The sequence below is a fragment of the Arachis ipaensis genome, chromosome B10 (assembly GCF_059453495.1).
Source record: "Arachis ipaensis isolate K30076 ecotype BB chromosome B10, ASM5945349v1, whole genome shotgun sequence".
Lineage (NCBI taxonomy): Eukaryota > Viridiplantae > Streptophyta > Magnoliopsida > Fabales > Fabaceae > Arachis > Arachis ipaensis.
Genome location: NC_142435.1, coordinates 31,854,348 through 31,873,728, shown reverse-complemented (window position 1 = coordinate 31,873,728; position 19,381 = coordinate 31,854,348). Strand labels below are relative to the sequence as shown.

General features: G+C 37.0%; 1 protein-coding gene across 1 annotated transcript; it reads right to left on the bottom strand.

The window, feature by feature from the left end:
* Positions 1-2,591: 2,591 nt before the first annotated feature.
* On the bottom strand, positions 2,592-9,793 carry LOC148579600 (uncharacterized). The gene is given in 3 exon segments (XM_088490749.1): positions 2,592-2,752; positions 2,755-3,576; positions 9,514-9,793. Coding segments are annotated over 3 exon segments (1,263 nt in total).
* Positions 9,794-19,381: the final 9,588 nt, after the last annotated feature.

The window sequence follows — 19,381 nt, the reverse complement described above, 5'->3', positions numbered from 1 at the left end:
ATTCTGACCTCCCTGCACTCAAAGTGGATTTTCTGGAGTTAGAGAACTCGAAATGGCGCGCTTCCAATTGCGTTGGAAATTAGACATCCAGGGCTTTCCAGAAATGTATAATAGTCCATACTTTGGCCAAGTTTAGATGACGCAAACTGGCATTCAACGCTAGCTCTCTGCCCAAATATGGCGTCCAGCGCCAGAAAAGGAGCCAAAACCAGAGTTGAACGCCCAAACTGGCACAAAATCTGGCGTTCAACTCCAAGAAGGACCTCTACACGTGCAACACTCAAAGCTCAGCCCAAGCACACACCAAGTGGGCCCCGGAAGTGGATTTATGCATCAATTACTTACTTTTGTAAACCCTAGTAGCTAGTTTATTATAAATAGGACATTTCACTATTGTATTAGACATCCTGAGTTTTATCTTCGGATCAGAGTAGTCTTGGTTACTCCGGTTCCCCTCTGGGGCCGAGACCAATGAACTCCATTATCACTTATGTATTTTCAACGGTAGAGTTTCTACACTCCATAGATTAAGGTGTGGAGCTCTGCTGTTCCTCAAAGATTAATGCAAAGTACTACTGTTTTCTATTCAATTCATCTTGTTTCGTTTCTAAGATATTCATTCGCACTTCAACCTGAATGTGATGAACGTGACAATCATCATCATTCCCTATGAACGCGTGCCTGACAACCACCTCCGTTCTACATTAGATTGAATGAGTATCTCTTAGATCTCTTAATCGGAATCTTCGTGGTGTAAGCTAGAATGATGGCGGCATTCAAGAGAATCCGGAAGGTCTAAACCTTGTCTGTGGTATTCCGAGTAGGATTCAATGAATGAATGACTGTGACGAGCTCCAAACTCGCGATTGCTGGGCGTAGTGACAGACGCAAAAGGATAGTAAATCCTATTCCAGCATAATCGAGAACCGACAGATGAATAGCCGTGCCGTGACAGGGTGCGTTGACCATTTTCACTGAGAGGATAAGATGAAGCCATTGACAAGGGTGATGCCTCCAGACGATTAGCCGTGCCGTGACAGGGCATTTGGATCATTTTCCCGAGAGAAGACCGAAAGTAGCCATTGACAATGGTGATGTATCACATAAAGCCAGCCATGGAAAGGAGTAAGACTGATTGGATAAAGATAGCAGGAAAGCAGAGGTTCAGAGGAACGAAAGCATCTCTATTCGCTTATCTGAAATTCTCACCAATGAATTACATAAGTATTTCTATCCTTTATTATTTATCTTTTAATTATCTAATCCAATCACATTTAACCCTACCTGACTGAGATTTGCAAGGTGACCATAGCTTGCTTCATACTAACAATCTCCGTGGGATTCGACCCTTACTCACGTAAGGTATTACTTGGACGACCCAGTGCACTTGCTGGTTAGTTGTGCAAAGTTGTGAACCATGGTATTGGCATCATGTTTTTGGCGCCATTACCAGGGAAAGAAAGAGCGATGAATTTTACATAATCAAAATGTAATCACAATTTCTGCGCACCAAGTACCAGACAGATCTCAACCAGTACTGCCGGTCAAATTTTTACTGCGCATTTTTACGCAGAAAACTATGTTTTCCGGCTCAGAAAAATCTATTGAGTCCAAATATCATATTTAAATTATCAAATTCCTATTGCTAAATTTTCTAACCATATTCGCTCATATTTTATTTATTTATTTTTTAATTAATCACAGTTTGATCGGGTTTTACATCTTACCCACTTGATTTAAAATTTTTCCCTCAAAATTTGGTTTTTAGAAAGCAAAAAGACTTAGTTAAATCACCATTTGAAAGTCTCCTTAAACTCAACCAAATCCACATTATACACCCTACCATTTATTATTAATTTAGATACCTAATCACCTTCCTCACCACTTAAATGAATTTCAAGTCTTACTCCTAACTTTAGCAAACCTAATATCACGTCTACCATCCATTTCATAAAACTCACTATAACTCTTAATCAAAATCATGACCTAAAATCTTCTGGACATTTTTAAACTCTTACTGAAATCAATGGAACTTTCTTAAGTCAAAATTCTTTACCCTTTACAATTTCCACTTAATCTAGTAACAACACAAACTTAGCATTCCAATTCAACATCTCGGATTCGTCATTCAAAACTAAGTATTTCTAATCTTCCACCGAAATCAACTACACATCTATCATGCATTCAAGGCTAAAATGTTTCTCATCACCTTTTGCTGTTCCTCACTATCCTGTTCTTACTACATCAATGCTTCTGTAGGCCTCTGCTGCGTCACTCTGACTTTTCATCTAATGCTAATCCTATCACTTCTTTCCTTAGGTACTAAACCACAACTTAGCATGACAGACATTCACTAGATTTTTATCTATGATAGCCAAAATCAATTATCAACTTAAGCGCACTTTTAACATATTGTTATCAATCTTTCACTTACCTCTTCCCAAACCATCAGGTCGAGCAGCATCCTCCGCCGTCATAGTGAACACATGACCTGGTTGTTGGGCCTTGGCAACATTCCGATTGGCCTTCTCAGGACAGTTCAAAGACATGTGTCCAACCCCTCCAAAACTATAGCAAAGTCCCAATCCAGCTCAACACGGAGTTCCCGGATGATAGCTTCCACACTGACTACAAGTTATTTCATTCTGAAATTGCTTTCCATACCTCCGTCCTTGATGATTGCTGTTGTTGTTCCTTCGGAAATTGTCTTGGCCTTGCTGAGGCTGATGGTTATAATCCCCTCTCTTAAAACCCTGACACGTTAGGGCAAGATCCTCGTACCCTCACGGCCATGGTTTCCACCATGGTTGGTATTGGTAGTCACATTCTTCCTTGAGCTATCTTCCACCACACGACTCTTGTTGACTAATTCTGCAAAGTTTTTGACCTCAAGAGGCGCCACAACTCTCATAATGTCATCTCTCAAACCGTCTTGGTACTTCATACATTTCCATTCCTCGTACCCTTCAGGGGTGCCTTGATAGACTTTTGAAAAGCGGCACAACTCCTCAAATTTGCTTGTGTAAGCAGCCACATTCATTGATCCTTGCTTCAGTTGTAGCAATTCTAATTCCTTAGCCTGTCTCGCGGAGTTCAGGAAGTACTTTTTGTAAAACTCCTCTCTGAACCTGTTCCAAGTGAGAACCTCATTTCCATTTCCTTGTTGCAGCAGACGATGAGCTCCTTGCCACCAGTGTTGTGCTTTCCCAACAAGTTGGTAAGCAGCAAACTTGACTAGTTGATCCTCTGGTACATGCTGTGCCTGCATTTCCCTCTCTATTGCTTGGAAACAGTTATTGACTTCCGTTGGATTAGTCGATCCTCTAAAAGTGGGAGGATTAACCTTCAGAAAGGTTGCCAATGTCATCGGACCTACAGTCGAGCTTCCTCCGGCTCCATTACCGTTCCCATTTCCGTTCATCCTTCCCATCACTTGGTTGACAGCCGCCGAATTAGCTTGCATAGTATTGATAAGTTGGGTCATTGCCGCTAGAAATTCAGCTTGATTGCCAGTCGGAGCGGGTTCCTCATTTCCTCTCCTTCCGTGACCCTGTCCACGAGATGCCCTTTCAGGTCCTATCCACACAAAACAAATGATATTAAGGTGATCAGTCTCAATATCTCAAGTTAAGTACATCAATTTCCCAAAAGTATAGTCACAGACTTTATGCTAAACATATCAGTCAGATATCCTAAATAGCACAGTCATAATTCAGAGTATGCAATGAAGCATAAGCAGTCTATCCCTCAGGCTCACGAGGACGAACTGCTCTGATACCATAATGTAACACCCTAATATTCAAATCCTTATGCTCAAGTCATAAGTCAATGATAATAAGGTGGTACGACTCTCAAGGTGGAGTTTTAATACATAGTTATAAGTGTAATTAAAAGGAGTATTAATCGAGAAGCTTGAAAAGAGTAAAAATAAAATCGCGAAGTTGTAACACTCACGTATCGCCAAATAGAAGATAAAGCGTAAATTGAAAACGATATAAAGTTAAAACCGCAAGGAGAATAAGACAAAGTCAGAATATAGATATATAACATAAGTAATTAGCCACTAGTCACGACCCACGAAGTTTAGGCCGGCTAGGATACAAAATAAAGACAGTTTGACAACCATACTTCCTATCTCTCCCAAAGGATACATAGGGCCTCTATAGGCAAGTTTTCAAAAGGATCAAATACATAACAGAAGTGTTTCTAAACAAAAGTGGAGAGATTCTAAACAAAATAAAGCAGGAAGATAAAAGTCTTCGCTATCTCTCAGATGAACCACAACTCACTGCTGAGCACCTGGACCTGCATTAGAAAAATAAGAGATATATACAGAATGAGAACCCCCGACCCATGGGTTTCCAGTACGGTAAAAGTGCCAAATAAATACAATGCACTATAATAAAAACTCACTAAGCATCCTAATCTTCCTTTCATCAATTATTCATCCTATGTTCTCGCTAATCCATAAATAGGCAACTGTCATAAGGGAATGCTAAATCTAATTCATATTTCTCATGCTCCCGAACTTCATAACTCTCCAACAAAACAGAATCAGAATCATAAACAAAACCATCACCAGCTATTCTGTCTCAGCAATTCTATGACAATACCTCATATCTTCACCTGGAGCAAGTGAAATCACTTCACTGCGTCTACCCAGGGAGCTCAAATAATCTTATTTAATATTCATCATTATTAATCAATCATCCCATTATTTCCTTTAAGCAAGAACAGCACTCAGCGTCAACCGACACCAGCATGAGGAACATTTCAGTTGTACAAACACAAGCAATGCAGATAGGTAATACACAATTAAGGTACAAGTAGGTCAAGTAGCATAAAATCAGGTAACATAGCATATATGATATAACAATCCAAAATAAATAGACAAACCCAAACAAATCAAACATATGAAAATGATGAATGCCTGCCCTATGGCCGATGATATCATCTGTCGGTTATAAAGCCAACCCGACATGTCCAGCTAGCTAACCATTGGACAGTCCCTACAACGCGCATCCCCAAGCTCAAAATCATAATCAATCAAAATAAAATATCCATGGGGGAGAGCTCATCCGGAAAGGTCTAAGTGTCCGGCCACATCTTACGACGCAGGGTCAACAGAATCTCGGATCTCAACTTGGAGCAAGTGGAGCCGACCCATTGCATCTACCCAAGAAAATTTAAAACTCAGATAGTTTCACAAATCTTAAATCAACCTCGACTGGGAGCAAGTGGGGGCTAACCACTGCATCTATCCCAGGACTCTCAAACCAAACTCGGAGCAAGCGGAATCACTCTACTGCATCTACCCAGGTAGGTATATCTCACAATGTCCCAGAACAAGTGGAATCACTCCACTGCATCTACCCAGACAGATGTATCATAATTAGGATCATATTTCATATCAATCTCATAATCGTTATCCTTCTCATTAACAATCTCATAATCATCATCATTCTCTTTATTAGTCTCATAATCATCATCATTCTCATTAATAATCTCATCATCATCATCACTCTTGCTAAGAATCTCATAATCATCATTATTTTCACGATTCATCATTAATTCTCCCCTTACTTCATCCCCAAGTTATCACCTTTCCTAGTTTCTTCTCATTACTAGGCATACTGTTCTAATTCAGGACTAAAAGAATTAAACTAGGGGCTTAGAGGTTTAAAATTTGGTTTTAAAAATATAAAACTCCCATTTGTTGAAAACAGAGCCACGCGTACGCGTGGGTGTGCTTTTGGACCAAGACGCATACGCATAGACCTCCTCGTGTATGCAAAATCCCCGAGCCACGCGTATGCGTGGGCCAAGCGTACGCGTGGGTGCACATTTTTTACCATTGCGTGTGCGTGTAGGATGTATGCGTATGCATACAATGAAACAACACCAAAAAGCTGCTAAGTGTTAAAAACCAGTTTTTGACCCAATTTTCAAAGCTTCATAACTTTTTCTACAAAATTTCTTTTTCAACCATTCTTGAACCGTTGGAAAGATCATTGAATGAAATTTAATAAAAATCCAATTTTGAAGAATCCCCAACTCCGAGAACCGAGTTACGGACCGCCGAAGTTGGTCAAAAATAAGTTTTTACCTAAAAGCAGAAATCACCAATTTTCCCAAGGTTCACAAGCCAAATTCATTTTCACTCATCAAATTGACCACAACCCAACCACATTCACATATTTACACTCAACCAAATCTAAACCTACCTCATCTACACAATTTTTACCTCAAATGCATCTATCCCACATTCCAAAAACCTCATTTTCCACTATTTCATTAATTAATTACATTCTCATACATTGCATACCAACCTTTCATTCAATCTCATACAATATCATACAATTCAATATTCTCTTACTGTTCTTTCCTTTTTCGGCCTCCGGTCTAAAATCTACGGCCTCCAGCCCAAATTCACAATTCGATACATATTCCACAAACCATTAATCATCATCCGATTTATTAAATTTCTCAACACACCAAACATGCAAATCCACACAATTCTCAACTCAATCATTAATTTACACAACATATCAACTATACATATTAATACCAACTATTTACATAATCCAAACCTAATCCTAGGGACATCTAGCTTAGGAATTCTCATCATACCACAGGTACTTAAATGAAACTTAAACTATACCTCTTGGAAGTCAAGTTTAAGCTCTCACTTGGGACTCAGCTCCAAACTCCACCAAACACTTTCACAAGCAATATTCAAGTTCCAAAAGCGTACCCAATACTCTAATTCACATATTACATACATACATCAACTTAGGGCTCACAAAATCTCATAAATTACAAGGATTAGAGGATTTTTTACCTTAACCCACTAAAATGGTTGATGAAACTCATTAATAGCTCATACTAGTGCACCCCTAAACAACCAAAATCACAAGATTTCTCAAACCCAAGGCCTTTTCAGCAGGAAAAATCGAAACTAGGTAGAGAATAACAAAATACTCACCAAAAATACCTGATAGAATCGAAGAGGACAAAAAGAGCGACGCGTGGCTGCAAACGGCTCGTCAATTGGAGCTCCGTAGCTCAAGTTATGGTGATTTGAAGTTCTAGGGAGCTACGGTTTCTCTCTTCTCATCTCTCTCTTTTCATTTCAGCAACAAACACAATAAATGAGGGTTATGGTGGCTGAATGGCTTTGAATTAGGGATTATATATGTTGGGCTTGGATCCAACTATGGCCCAGTTCACATATATGGCCAGTTTGACCTACTTTTGGAGCAAAACCTTTAAGATTAGCGTTTTAATATATGTTTAATTATTTTTACCTTCTCAATTACAACTCTTAAGATTTTTACCTTTCTTGTAAAAATTAATTTTCTCAGCTGTAGTACCAGACAGATCTCAGCTGGTACTAACGGTCAAATTTTCACTGCGCGTTTTTACGCAGAAAACTATGTTTTTTGGCTCAAAAAAATCTATTGAGTCTAAATATCATATTTATTATCAAATTCCTATTGCTAATTTTTTAATCATATTCGCTCATATTTTATTTATTTTATTAATTAATCACGGTTTGACCAGATTTTACATGACCCATATTTTGCTGAAAACTTGTTTCTTTTACATTTTTAACCGTTCCTAGCTTACTAATTTTCTCTAATCACTATTTAAAGCTTCAAAAATAATGACTAGGCTGAGTACTAAGGTTGGTTTTGATTTTCACTTTTCAAAACTTTTCTCCCATTCCGTTTTTAAACTTGGAAATTGTTTTGATATAATATAACTTGATTTTTCTTTTGACTATATGCCAATTTTGTTCATGCATTTGGTTAGTGATGCACCTAAATATTTTTATTCTTACCTTTTCAAACATTACATGATCTCTTTTAACCTAAGTTTATATTAAAGTAACGTCACATCTATGTTTTCGTTATTCTTTTACAAAGTGTTGTTGTATGCTTTCTATTTTGGAATGTAAAATAACCTTTTTTAAGTTCCCGTTTTTTATGGGCAATGCATTCGGAAGAATTTCATTCATACTCCAATTTTATGAGTTTTATCTTGACCTTGGATTTTCTTTTTTTTTATATAAACTACTGTATTGTTTCCTAACCCTTAAAGTTGTCAAATGGTTTTCCTTCCAACACCCTTCAATGCTTTTACCTCCTCATCCACTTATAATTTTAACAATTCTCTCGAATCCTTGTAGACGTTATCCTGTCACTTGTCCTTCTCTTTTCTAGTCTTGTATCTTTCTGAATAGACTCGAGGATTGCTTTAGAGTCACGTACCTTTAGGCGTAGCAGACGAAACGTTAGTCTCTTTAGAATGTTGTTCGTGAATGTAAAAAGGTGGATCAGTAAGTGTGTAACATTATGAGGAGTGTGGTAGTTTTGTTTCTTGTGAAAGTTTGCGGGTGTTAGGCTTGTGACCGGTTATGGGGTTGTAAAGCGGTGGATGGATTTGGAAAGTTGAAATTTTGATGTGGGTACAATATCTGTGAGTGAACATTATATCCGTTGCCTTAATACCGGCCTGCCTTGTAACCTTTGGCCACTTTAACTACCACCTTACTTTTGCGAATAAATATCTTGAAAAGCTTGCACCTTATTGTGTTTCTCTGAGTTTATGCAAAGTCTTGAAACCATATAACCTTTTGCATCAAGCCTTCTTGTATCTCCTGCCTTGTACCACACATTTTCTTCCAATGTATATTCAAGTTATTAGGCCTGTATTAGGAAGATTATATGTATGCCAAGATTTTTTATTATTCTAAAAAGTATTTAAAAAGTAAAGTGCAAAGAATATGTATTTTCTTAGGTATTACTTTAAATTTTCGAGGACGAAAATTTTTATAAGGTAGGTGGAATGTAAGACCCAGAACTTTTGAAAAGTTATTATGAACTAATTTTTAATTATATATGTTTATTTACAGTTTTAAGTTCATAAATGATTTTATTGAAGATAATTAAAGGTAGTTTTTGATTAATTGGATTTGAAATAAAGTAAGGTTTTTATCCAAACTCTATAATTTTGAATTATTTTCCTATTTACAATTTAAAATTTTAAAAATTCAAAGAAGAATCATATTTGGCTATTTAAATTATAATTTTATCTAATTTTAGAAATTTTGAATTATTTTCTATATTTAAATTATAAAATTTGTAGTTGTAAACTAATAAGATTTTTATATGATAATATTTTTATAATTAAATACTTTAGATTTTGTTAATAAAGAAAATTAGTTATATCGTAATATATTTTCAATTAGAGTATTTGATTGAGAATCAATTAGTATTTTTATATCACAAATAATATTTTAAAGTAATTTTAGAGATTAAATTAGATTTCAAAATAAATACCATATAACCTAAATTGATTTAGGAATTTCCCAAACCTTAACCCTAACTTTTACCAAATTGAACCCTAACCCCGCAAACAACACAGCAGCCACATCCCCTCTTGTGCCCAACAAAACACACACACACCCATTAGAAAAAAGAAAGAAAGACAGAAAAAGAAAGGGGAGACGGAAGCAGGGGAAGGAGAGAAGAGGGGGAGCTGCGATCCAAAGAGGAAGGAGGAGGGAGACCACAACTGCCAGCAGCGCCACCGCCACCGGCACCACCTCCAGCTGCTGTCGTGCCACCGTGTTGCACAGGGGAGGGAGAGAGAGCAAAGAGCATAGGGAAGAGAGAGGAAGAACGCGCACGAGGAAGCTCAGCCGCAGGGAGAGGAGACGCGAGTTTGGCCCATCGCCGTCGCCGTCGCCGTCGCCGCTGGTCTGCCTTAGAGCCGCTGTCGTCGCCATTGAAGGCGAAGAGAGAGAGAGAGAGAGAGAGAGAGAGAGAGAGAGAGAGAGAGAGAGAGTTCGCGAGGAGAGAGGGGACGCGCGTGTGGCGTCACTGTCACCGTCTTCGTCTGGCCACCACCAGATCCGCCTCTGCCAAAACTTCTGGCTGAGCCTCTTCCTTCAGGAATACCTCTGCCGCCACTGAGATCCACTGCCAGTAAGGGGTTTAAGTTGGTTTTTGTTCCTTTGAGTTTCCGAAAACTTTTTTCATCACTGCATGTTTGTTACAGTCACCGTCACCGGAGTTCTGGTCGCCGCTGTCACTTGGGATGGTTGTCGGGGCTTGACGAGATGACTTTTGCCAGTAAAGAATTTTATAAAAATAATCACGTTGTAGGTATAGTTTCTAAACCATCAAAGAATCCTTTCGTACAAAAACTTTGGTTGTCACAAGTAACAAAACCCAATAAAATTTAAAACCGAAGTATTTAAACCTCGAGTCGTCTCTCAAGGAATTGCAGGGAGGTATGATTTATTATCGGTTATGAGAAAAAGTGTATTTTTGGGGGTTTTTGAATTAAAGAACAAGTAAATTAAATGACAAGAAAAATAAATTAATAATTAAGAAAACTCTTGGCAAGGTATGAGAACTGGAAATTCCATCCTAGTTATCCTTATCAAGTGCGATGAGAATCGTTATTGCTCCCACTTAGTTAACCCTTACTAAATAAAGGAAAGTCAAGTGGACTAATCAACTTGATTCCTCAAGTCCTAGTCAACTACTATGGAAAGACTAGCTTTAGAGGGATCCAAATTAATCAGCAATTTCTAATTTTCAATCAACAGCTGAGTTTGAAAACTCAAGTGTCACCAATTACTCAACCCGAGCAAAGGGGAAAAAATCCAAATTATTTATATAATACATAGAAGAAAGCAATCATCAATCTGAAATACCTCAAATTATATTAAATAAAGATATCAATTCTAACATGGAAAAGTTCATAAATCAAATTGGAAAAGTAAATAAACTAAGTAATAAAGTAAATAAGTGTAGAAGAGAATTTAATTTAAAGGAACATTGAACCTGGTATGAAGAAATAACCATAAAATAAGAGAAATCCTAATCCTAAAATCTAAGAGAGAGGAGAGAGCCTCTCTCTCTAGAGAGCTATATCTAAAACCTAAAATTATGAATTATGAATGTTGTATCAATGTGTCTCCTGATTCCCTCATTTTCCAGCCTCTTATTCTGTGTTTTTGGGCTTGGATTTGGGCCGAAAAAGGGCCCAGAAATTGCTGGGGGAGACTTCTGTAATTTTCTGCACGTGGCGTCCGTCACGCGTGCGCGTGGGTCACGCGCGCGCATCATTTGGAGATTTTCTTTATCACGCGTACGCGTCAGTCACGCGTACGCGTCGCTTGCGTTTTGCGCTAGGCACGTGTCAGCGTCGTCCATGCGTGCACGTCGCTGCCATTTTCTTCAAAACTCCATTTTGTGCGTTCCTTCCATTTTTGCGTGTTTCCTTTTTGTCCTCTAAACCATTCCTGCCCTATGAAGCCTGAAATTACTTAACAAACAGATCACGGCATCGAATGGTAATAAAGGATAATTAAAATTAATATTTTTAAAGCATAGAAAACATGTTTTCACATATATCATAGAATAAGGAAGAAATTATAAAACCATGTAAATTATATGAATAAGTGGTTGAAGAATTGATAAAAACACTCAATTGAGCACAAGATAAATCATAAAATAGTGGTTTATCAATCTCTCCACACTTAAACATTAGCATGTCCTCATGCTAAGCTCATGAGGAACTATAAGAGTGAAGAGGAATGGTAGAAAGTATAAAATGCAACCTATCTATATGAATGCAACTACATGCAAAATGTTTCTACCTACTTGGTTAAAAGTAAACAAATATTTTAAGTACAAATATGAACTGGACTTCACTAATTCAAATCACAAAATAAAGTACAAGCAAACTTGCAGAAGAAAATAGCTCGTGAAAGCCGGGAACAAAGAATCGAGCATCGAACCCTCACCGGAAGTGTATACACTCTAATCAATCATGTGTTTAAGGTTCGATCTCTCAATTTTCTACTAATCTTGCTTTCTAAGGCTTGCTTTTCTTCTACCAATCAACACTAATTTGATGCACAAATATACATATCAATAGGTCTTTTAAGGGTTGTAATGGGGTTAGAGTCAAGGTAGGATTGTATTTGGTCAAGTGGACTAAAATCTGAATCCTTAATTAACTTAAACTTTTCCCACCTAACTTAAGACAATCTATGTAATCATAATATAAAGCCTAACTATCCATTAATTATATTTTCCACATATTCATGCATCCGAATTTGAGTACAGTACATATGCATTGCTATCACCATTTACTTTGGGGCATTTTGTCCCCTTTTATTATTTGCTCTTTTTCTTTTCTTTTTATCTCTTTTTTTTTCTTTTTCTATTTTTCTTTTCTTAATAAATTAAAAAAATATTTCTTCTTTATATATATATATATTTTTTTTTTCTTTTTTTTTCTTTTGTTTTTCTCAATGCATATGATTAAATTATTGAATGCATGAACATGTCCTAAACATTTCTTTCATATTTTCATAAAGATATATAACACCTAATTCTTAAACCAATGTTTCCAAACCCACTTTTCCCCACACTTAAATCATAAGCACTCTCACTAGTCTAAGCTAACCAAGGATTCAAATTAAGGACATTATTATTTTCTGCTTAGAGTTAATGATGTGCTAAAGTAAAGAATAAAAGGGGTAAAATAGGCTCAAATTAGTTTGCAAATGATAATGAAAGGTTAAGGCCATATGGGTATGTAAGCTTAGTGAAATAAGGCCTCAATCATGTAAGTGTATGCATACATTAAACAATGGAAATATAGAATCAAGCAAGACAAAGATCATAATTTTAGAGAGAATAACACACACCAAAAATAAAATATTAGTTGATAAAATGCAACCAATTCAAATAAGCTAAAAAATCTCACAGGTTTTGTGTGTTCGAGCTCTAAACCATGTTCCAGTATAATATATCTTCAAACAAGTTTATCAAAAATTTTAAATCAAATTAATGAAATGTTATAAAAAGTTTCTTGAAAAAGAAAATATTACTTTAACCAAGTGGTGGTAAAATATGCACAAAATCAAACAAGTATGCAATCAAACATGCAAATGCAACAATGAACTAACAAAGAAAATAAAACATTGGTGTTGAGAAGGAAATAACTAACCCATGGAGATCGGTATCGACCTCCCCACACTTAAAGATTGCACCATCCTCGGTGCATGCTGAGATGTGCAGGTGGATGGACTGCTACAACTAATGCTTTTGTCTAGAGATTGTGTAGATGGACTTGTCTGTTGCCCATATAGAAGTTTCTCTTTTCCTTTCTCGGTGGCCAGCCTGAAAGAAGAGGAAAAAGAAGAAAAAGTAAACCAGAAATAAAGATAAGAAAATAAATAAAGTATGGGTGTTAATGCCAAATAATAAGGGTCTCAATTACATGGTAGCTACAACATGCAAGTGAGAAAATAGTAGAAGCAAATGGAATATCAATAGTGCAAAAATTGCAATAATGGGAGAGAGAGTGTGGGTAATACAAGATAGTATAAGTTCATATCAATGCAAATGGAATGCAGGTATCATAAAAGAATAGCATTGACTTATGAATAATAATACCCAATCATAATAAAATAAGTCATGAAGCACCAGAATAATTCAAGAAAGATGCAACAGTTGAATAAGAAAATTTAACACCAATGAAAAAATAAAAACATGCACAAAATTAAAATGCAATGAATGAAAGTATGCAAATAAGTTAAGTAAAATAGAATGAAAGAGAATAAGAATGAAAAGTTAAAGAGATGAAGAAGAAGAAAGTAAGAAAGGAAGAAGAAAGAAATAAGAAGGGGGAAGAAAGAATTAGGATTAGGAAAGAAAAGATAGGAATTCTGGCGCTAATCTGGATAAACTGTGCGGCGCGGGCGACGCGAACGCGTGGGGCATGCGTTCGCGTGGGTTATGATATTTTCAAGCGACGCGTACGCGTGGCTTGAATTGTGCTATTGGCACGAGTGCAGCCTCGCGCACGCACAACTCTCTGTTTCATACGCACATTGCCAAAATTTAGGGTGACGCGTGTGCGTGAGGCACGCGCACGCGTGAATGGCCTTATTTGGAAAAATGACGCAGACGCATGGGGGACGCGTACGCATGATAGGGCTTGTACTTCCAGCACAATTTCAGCCCCACTGCATCATAACTCTCTGTCATACACTCCTTTACGTCGATTTCACAGGGTCACGCGTACGCGTGGGTGATGCGCATGCGTGGGAGGCTGATTTTTCAAGTGACGCGGATGCGTACGCGTGGGCGTGTTTTTGCCTAAGGCATGCCTCCAGCCATGCTTCCGCGTGACTCTCTGCTTCTTTTCTTCTTTGTTTCAAATGCACATATGATGCGGACATGTCAGTGACGCTTGCGCGTCGCGTGCTTTTTTTTTTTGAAAAAAAATGCAGAATGCAGATGCTGATGCAGACATTATGAATGAACACTAAGAAAAATCGAATAAAATAAAACTAAGAATAAAACAAAACAAAATAAAACTAAGAATAAAAATATAATAAAATAAAACTAAGGATAAAAATATAATAAAATAAAACTAAGGATAAAAATAGAAGATAATACCATGGTGGGTTGTCTCCCACCGAGCACTTTTAGTTAAAGTCCTTAAGTTGGACATTTGGTGAGCTCCCTGTCATGGTGGCTTATGCTTGAACTCATCCAGGAATCCCTACCAGTGTTTGTAATTTTAATAGCCTCCGGGATCCCATACTAGTTGCATAAATCCTTCAAGCAAGTTAAAGCAAGCGACAAGGCTCCAGGAGTATTGATTGTCGGGAAAAATTCCAGGATCCCAAACCTTGCTTTTGTACCCGTCTTCACTTCTATCTTCATTATTCCAACCGGACAGTACACAACCTAAATTTCCACTGAGATATCCAAACTTCTTCCGAAATTCATTCAATCGAGCTCGATACCAATCCTTGCACTTCCATTTGAAGCGTGGAACTATATTGAACCTTGGGTGCCAATTTCTATTGCTAACCATCTCTTTTTTACTCTTAAAGCCACAAAGAGCTCTAAGCTGGCCATCGGTTTCAAGTAAACCATATTCAAGTGGAAAGTTAAAGATAAAGGCTAAGGATTTTACCCACTTGAAGTTTGTATTAGGTGGTAATGACCTTGGGAGAGGTGTTTCCGGTGGTTCTGCAAGCTCCACTTCCTTGTACTCCTCTGTGAATTCTTCCATTTCCTGACAAACCTCTTCAATTGCAACCTCGTCTTGATCAAAGTCTTCAATTTCTTCCTCATCACTCAAGTCATAAGTTGGAGGTTGAGAAAAGTCTACCTCCACATCATCTTCATATTCATTTGGGGCAGAATCTTCAGTCTCAAAGAATTCAATTACAGATGCAAGTTCATCACTAGGAGAGCTTGATTTGTAGTCATCATTACCAAGGAAACTTGCTTCTTGATTTATCCCGTCCAGTTCTTCATAAGATACATGCCTTGGGGGTTGTGCACTATCCTCTTTAGCATCAATTGCAAATTTCTGGGCAGAATTCTCCACAATTCTTGATTCCCATGGAGGTTCAGCGTCTCCTAAGTCTTCAACCAATTCTTCTTCTTCGATAATTGTAGCTCCTTCTACTTGTTCGAGTACAAAGTCATGTTCCATACTGTCAACCGGAGCTTCTAGTGTCTCCTTCGGACTGGGGGCTAATCGATTTATTGCTTGCTCCAATTGATGAATGGTTGCATGAAATTTATCCACGGTTTTCTTAAGACAATCCTGTGATTCTTGGGTCGACGGATATGGACATGATGCATATGGAAGTGGTAGTTCTCGGGAGTAATTGGATTGGAATTAGGGTGGGTAGAGGTTAGGGTCATATGGAGGTGAATGGTTGTGATTGGCTTGTGAGTATGGTGGTTCGAAGCTATGTTGAGGAGGTGATTCATTGGCATATGATGGGGCTTGTTGGTAACTACAAGGGGGTCCACCATATCTATCATCTTGGCATACACCTCGGAATGGCTCTTGACCATAGTAATTTGGTGGAAGTGGTTTGTCACGAGGGGATCCACCATAACTATTGTCTTGGCATGCATTGTAGAATGGTCGTTGTCCATGGTATCTTGGAAAGTGTTGTTGCCGAAAGGGTTGATCAGATCCTCGTGGCTCCTTCCATCTGTGATTGTTTCGACCTTGACGCATGTTCCCATTATAGCTTCCATTCCTTACAACAACATTAGAACCAAACTCAAAGCGACGGGGGTGAAAACTCATAGTAGCTAATGAAAATTAAAACAAAAATAAAAACAAATAAACAAGCAAAATAAAATATTTACAATAACCAATAATAAGGCACACAATTGCAAATCCCCGGCAACGGCGCCATTTTGACGAGAGGACTTTTGCCAGTAAAGAATTTTATAAAAATAATCACGTTGTAGGTATAGTTTCTAAACCATCAAAGAATCCTTTCATACAAAAACTTTGGTTGTCACAAGTAACAAAATCCAATAAAATTTATAACCGAAGTATTTAAACCTCGGGTCGTCTCTCAAGGAATTGCAGGGAGGTATGATTTATTATTGGTTATGAGAAAAAGTGTATTTTTGGGGGTTTTTTGAATTAAAGAACAAGTAAATTAAATGACAAGAAAAATAAATTAATAATTAAGAAAACTCTTGGCAAGGTATGAGAACTGAAAATCTCATCCTAGTTATCCTTATCAGGTGCGATGAGAATTGTTATTGCTCCCACTTAGTTAACCGTTACTAAATAAAGAAAATTCAAGTGGACTAATCAACTTGATTCCTCAAGTCCTAGTCAACTCCTATGGAAAGACTAGCTTTAGAGGGATCCAAATCAATCAGAAATTTCTAATTTTCAATCAACAGCTGAGTTTGACAACTCAAGTGTCACCAATTACTCAACCCAAGCAAAGGGAGAAAAATCCAAATTATTTATATAATAAATAGAAGAAAGCAATCATAAATCTGAAATACCTCAAATTATATTAAATAAAGATATCAATTCTAACATGGAAAAGTTCATAAATCAAATTGGGAAAGTAAATAAACTAAGTAATAAAGTAAATAAGAGTAGAAGAGAATTTAATTTAAAGGAACATTGAACCTGGTATGAAGAAATAACCATAAAATAAGAGAAATCCTAATCCTAAAACCTAAGAGAGAGGAGAGAGTCTCTCTCTCTAGAGAGCAACATCTAAAACCTAAAATTATGAATTATGAATGTTGTATCAATGTGTCTCCTGATTCCCTCATTCTCTAGCCTCTTATTCTGTGATTCTGGGCTTGGATTTGGGCCGAAAAATGGCCCAGAAATCGCTGGGGGCGACTTCTGCAATTTTCTGCACGTGGCGTCCGTCACGCGTGCACGTGGGTCACGCGCGCGCGTGGGTCACATGTACGCGTCACTTGCGTTTTGCGCTAGGCACGCGTCCGCGTCGTCCATGCGTGCGCGTCGCTGCCATTTTCTTCAAAACTCCTTTTTGTGCGTTCCTTCCATTTTTGCGTGTTTCTTGTCTGTCCTCTAAACCATTCCTGTCCTATGAAGCCTGAAATTACTTAATACACAGATCACGGCATCGAATGGTAATAAAGAATAATTAAAATTAATATTTTTAAAACATAGAAAACATGTTTTCACATATATCATAGAATAAGGAAGGAATTATAAAACCATGCAAATTATATGAATAAGTGGTCGAAGAATTGATAAAAACACTCAATTGAGTGCAAGATAAATCATAAAATAGTGGTTTATCAGGGCTGCTGCCAAACCAGTTCAACGGCTGCCGCAGTTTCGTTCTTATTAGTGTAAGTGTTTATGTTTTGAAAACCCCCTACGTTAGTATTGTGTTATGTTTGGTTATAAACACTGAAGTTTTGGTAACGTAGGGTCGTGTTCTGACCATTGCATGTCACTTTTAAGTTGTTGCGTTGCTACGAATGAGATCAAGGGCTGAGGTCTCAGTTGCCGTTGGTTTCAAGCTAAGAGAAAAGAGTTCCGTTTGCGCGTTTAGTTTATGATTTCGACTTATCTAGGTAGGGGCCTTTTTAGAAAACTATACTTTATAAATTAGAATTATTATATATGGATATTGATGTGAGAAAATGTATCTTTGGTGATTGTATATGTCTTATGTATTGTTTGGTTTTCTTGAATGAATACGAATGTTTGTTTGAATGGATTATTGTTCGGTTTTGTGAAAAGGATTGCTTTTGAAGTGTTTCTTTAAAGTTGTTTCTTTAAAGATTTGAAATCGAGTTTAATCTGTTGGAAATTGATATGAGTTTGAGTTGGTTTTCTTGAAATATGAAAATGGCATGTACTTTTGGATTCAGCTTAATTTTTTTAATTGATTTAGTTTTAAAACATGTTAAAGAGGGTTGCAGAATGGTTTGGTTGGGACCCGGAAAGGGTGGTAGAGTCCAAGTTTTAGGGGAGGTGCTACTGAAATTCCTATGGAATCCGAGACTTTATTTGAAGTGTTATTGGAAGAATTATGGATTTAAGACTTTTATTACCTTTACTTGAAATTATTTATGAAAGTGATGAAATTATGTTTTGAAAAGAATTATTGAAAAGAGAATTATGACTTAGCTTTATTTCCTAAGAAAAATATTATGTTTGGGTGGAAGTGGTTCGGAAGAGATTTTTGCTTTAAAGCTGTTTTAAAGGTGAAAATGGTTTATGTATTTGAATTTGATTTAAAGATTTTTACTTGGAGGAGTTTTAATGACTTTGAAAGAACTTGGATTTCAATTGATAAATCTCATTTTTCGACATTTTAAGAAAGGGTTAAGTATCCTTTAAATTTCTGGTTTAAAAAACTAAAATGATTTCTAAGCCGTTGGAAACGTTTCAGATATTTAATATGGGGTTGAGATTGGTTTTGGTTTAAGTAAAAGAAATGGTTTTGAAAATGTGGTTGGAGTAACTGATTATATGACTTGGTTTGTTTTAGATTCTTTTATTACTCAAATCAAGAAGCCATGTTTTAAAGATTTTAAACGCATTTGAGGATATGAGTTACATTATTCTCCCCTAAAGACTTGAGACTTTGCTGAGGAATTTTGTACCAAATACTGTGTAAGGATGGATGATTGTGGATCTCTCAAAAAAGACTTTTAAATTGGTGTGATTTTTGAAGTGTTATGCAAAGATGTTGAGGAGGGTGACTTTGTTTTAGAAAAGAGGAATTTATGTTTGCGGAAAAGTGGCTTATGAGCCTGAAAAGATTTAAGAAATGGGGATTTTAAAGTTAAGGCTGGAGAGAATTGATTTTTGATTTCAAAGTAAAGTGATTTGAGAAAAAAAGTGATTTATAGCTTGAGTGATAATTATATGAGTTTGATGATGTTGGATGGTGGAAGTGCTGTTATGTTATGAGCAGGATAGCTGTATATGATAATGAATTGTGGCTGGTTGTGGACCATGTTATGAGCCGGATGGCTGTATTGGTATTAAATTATGG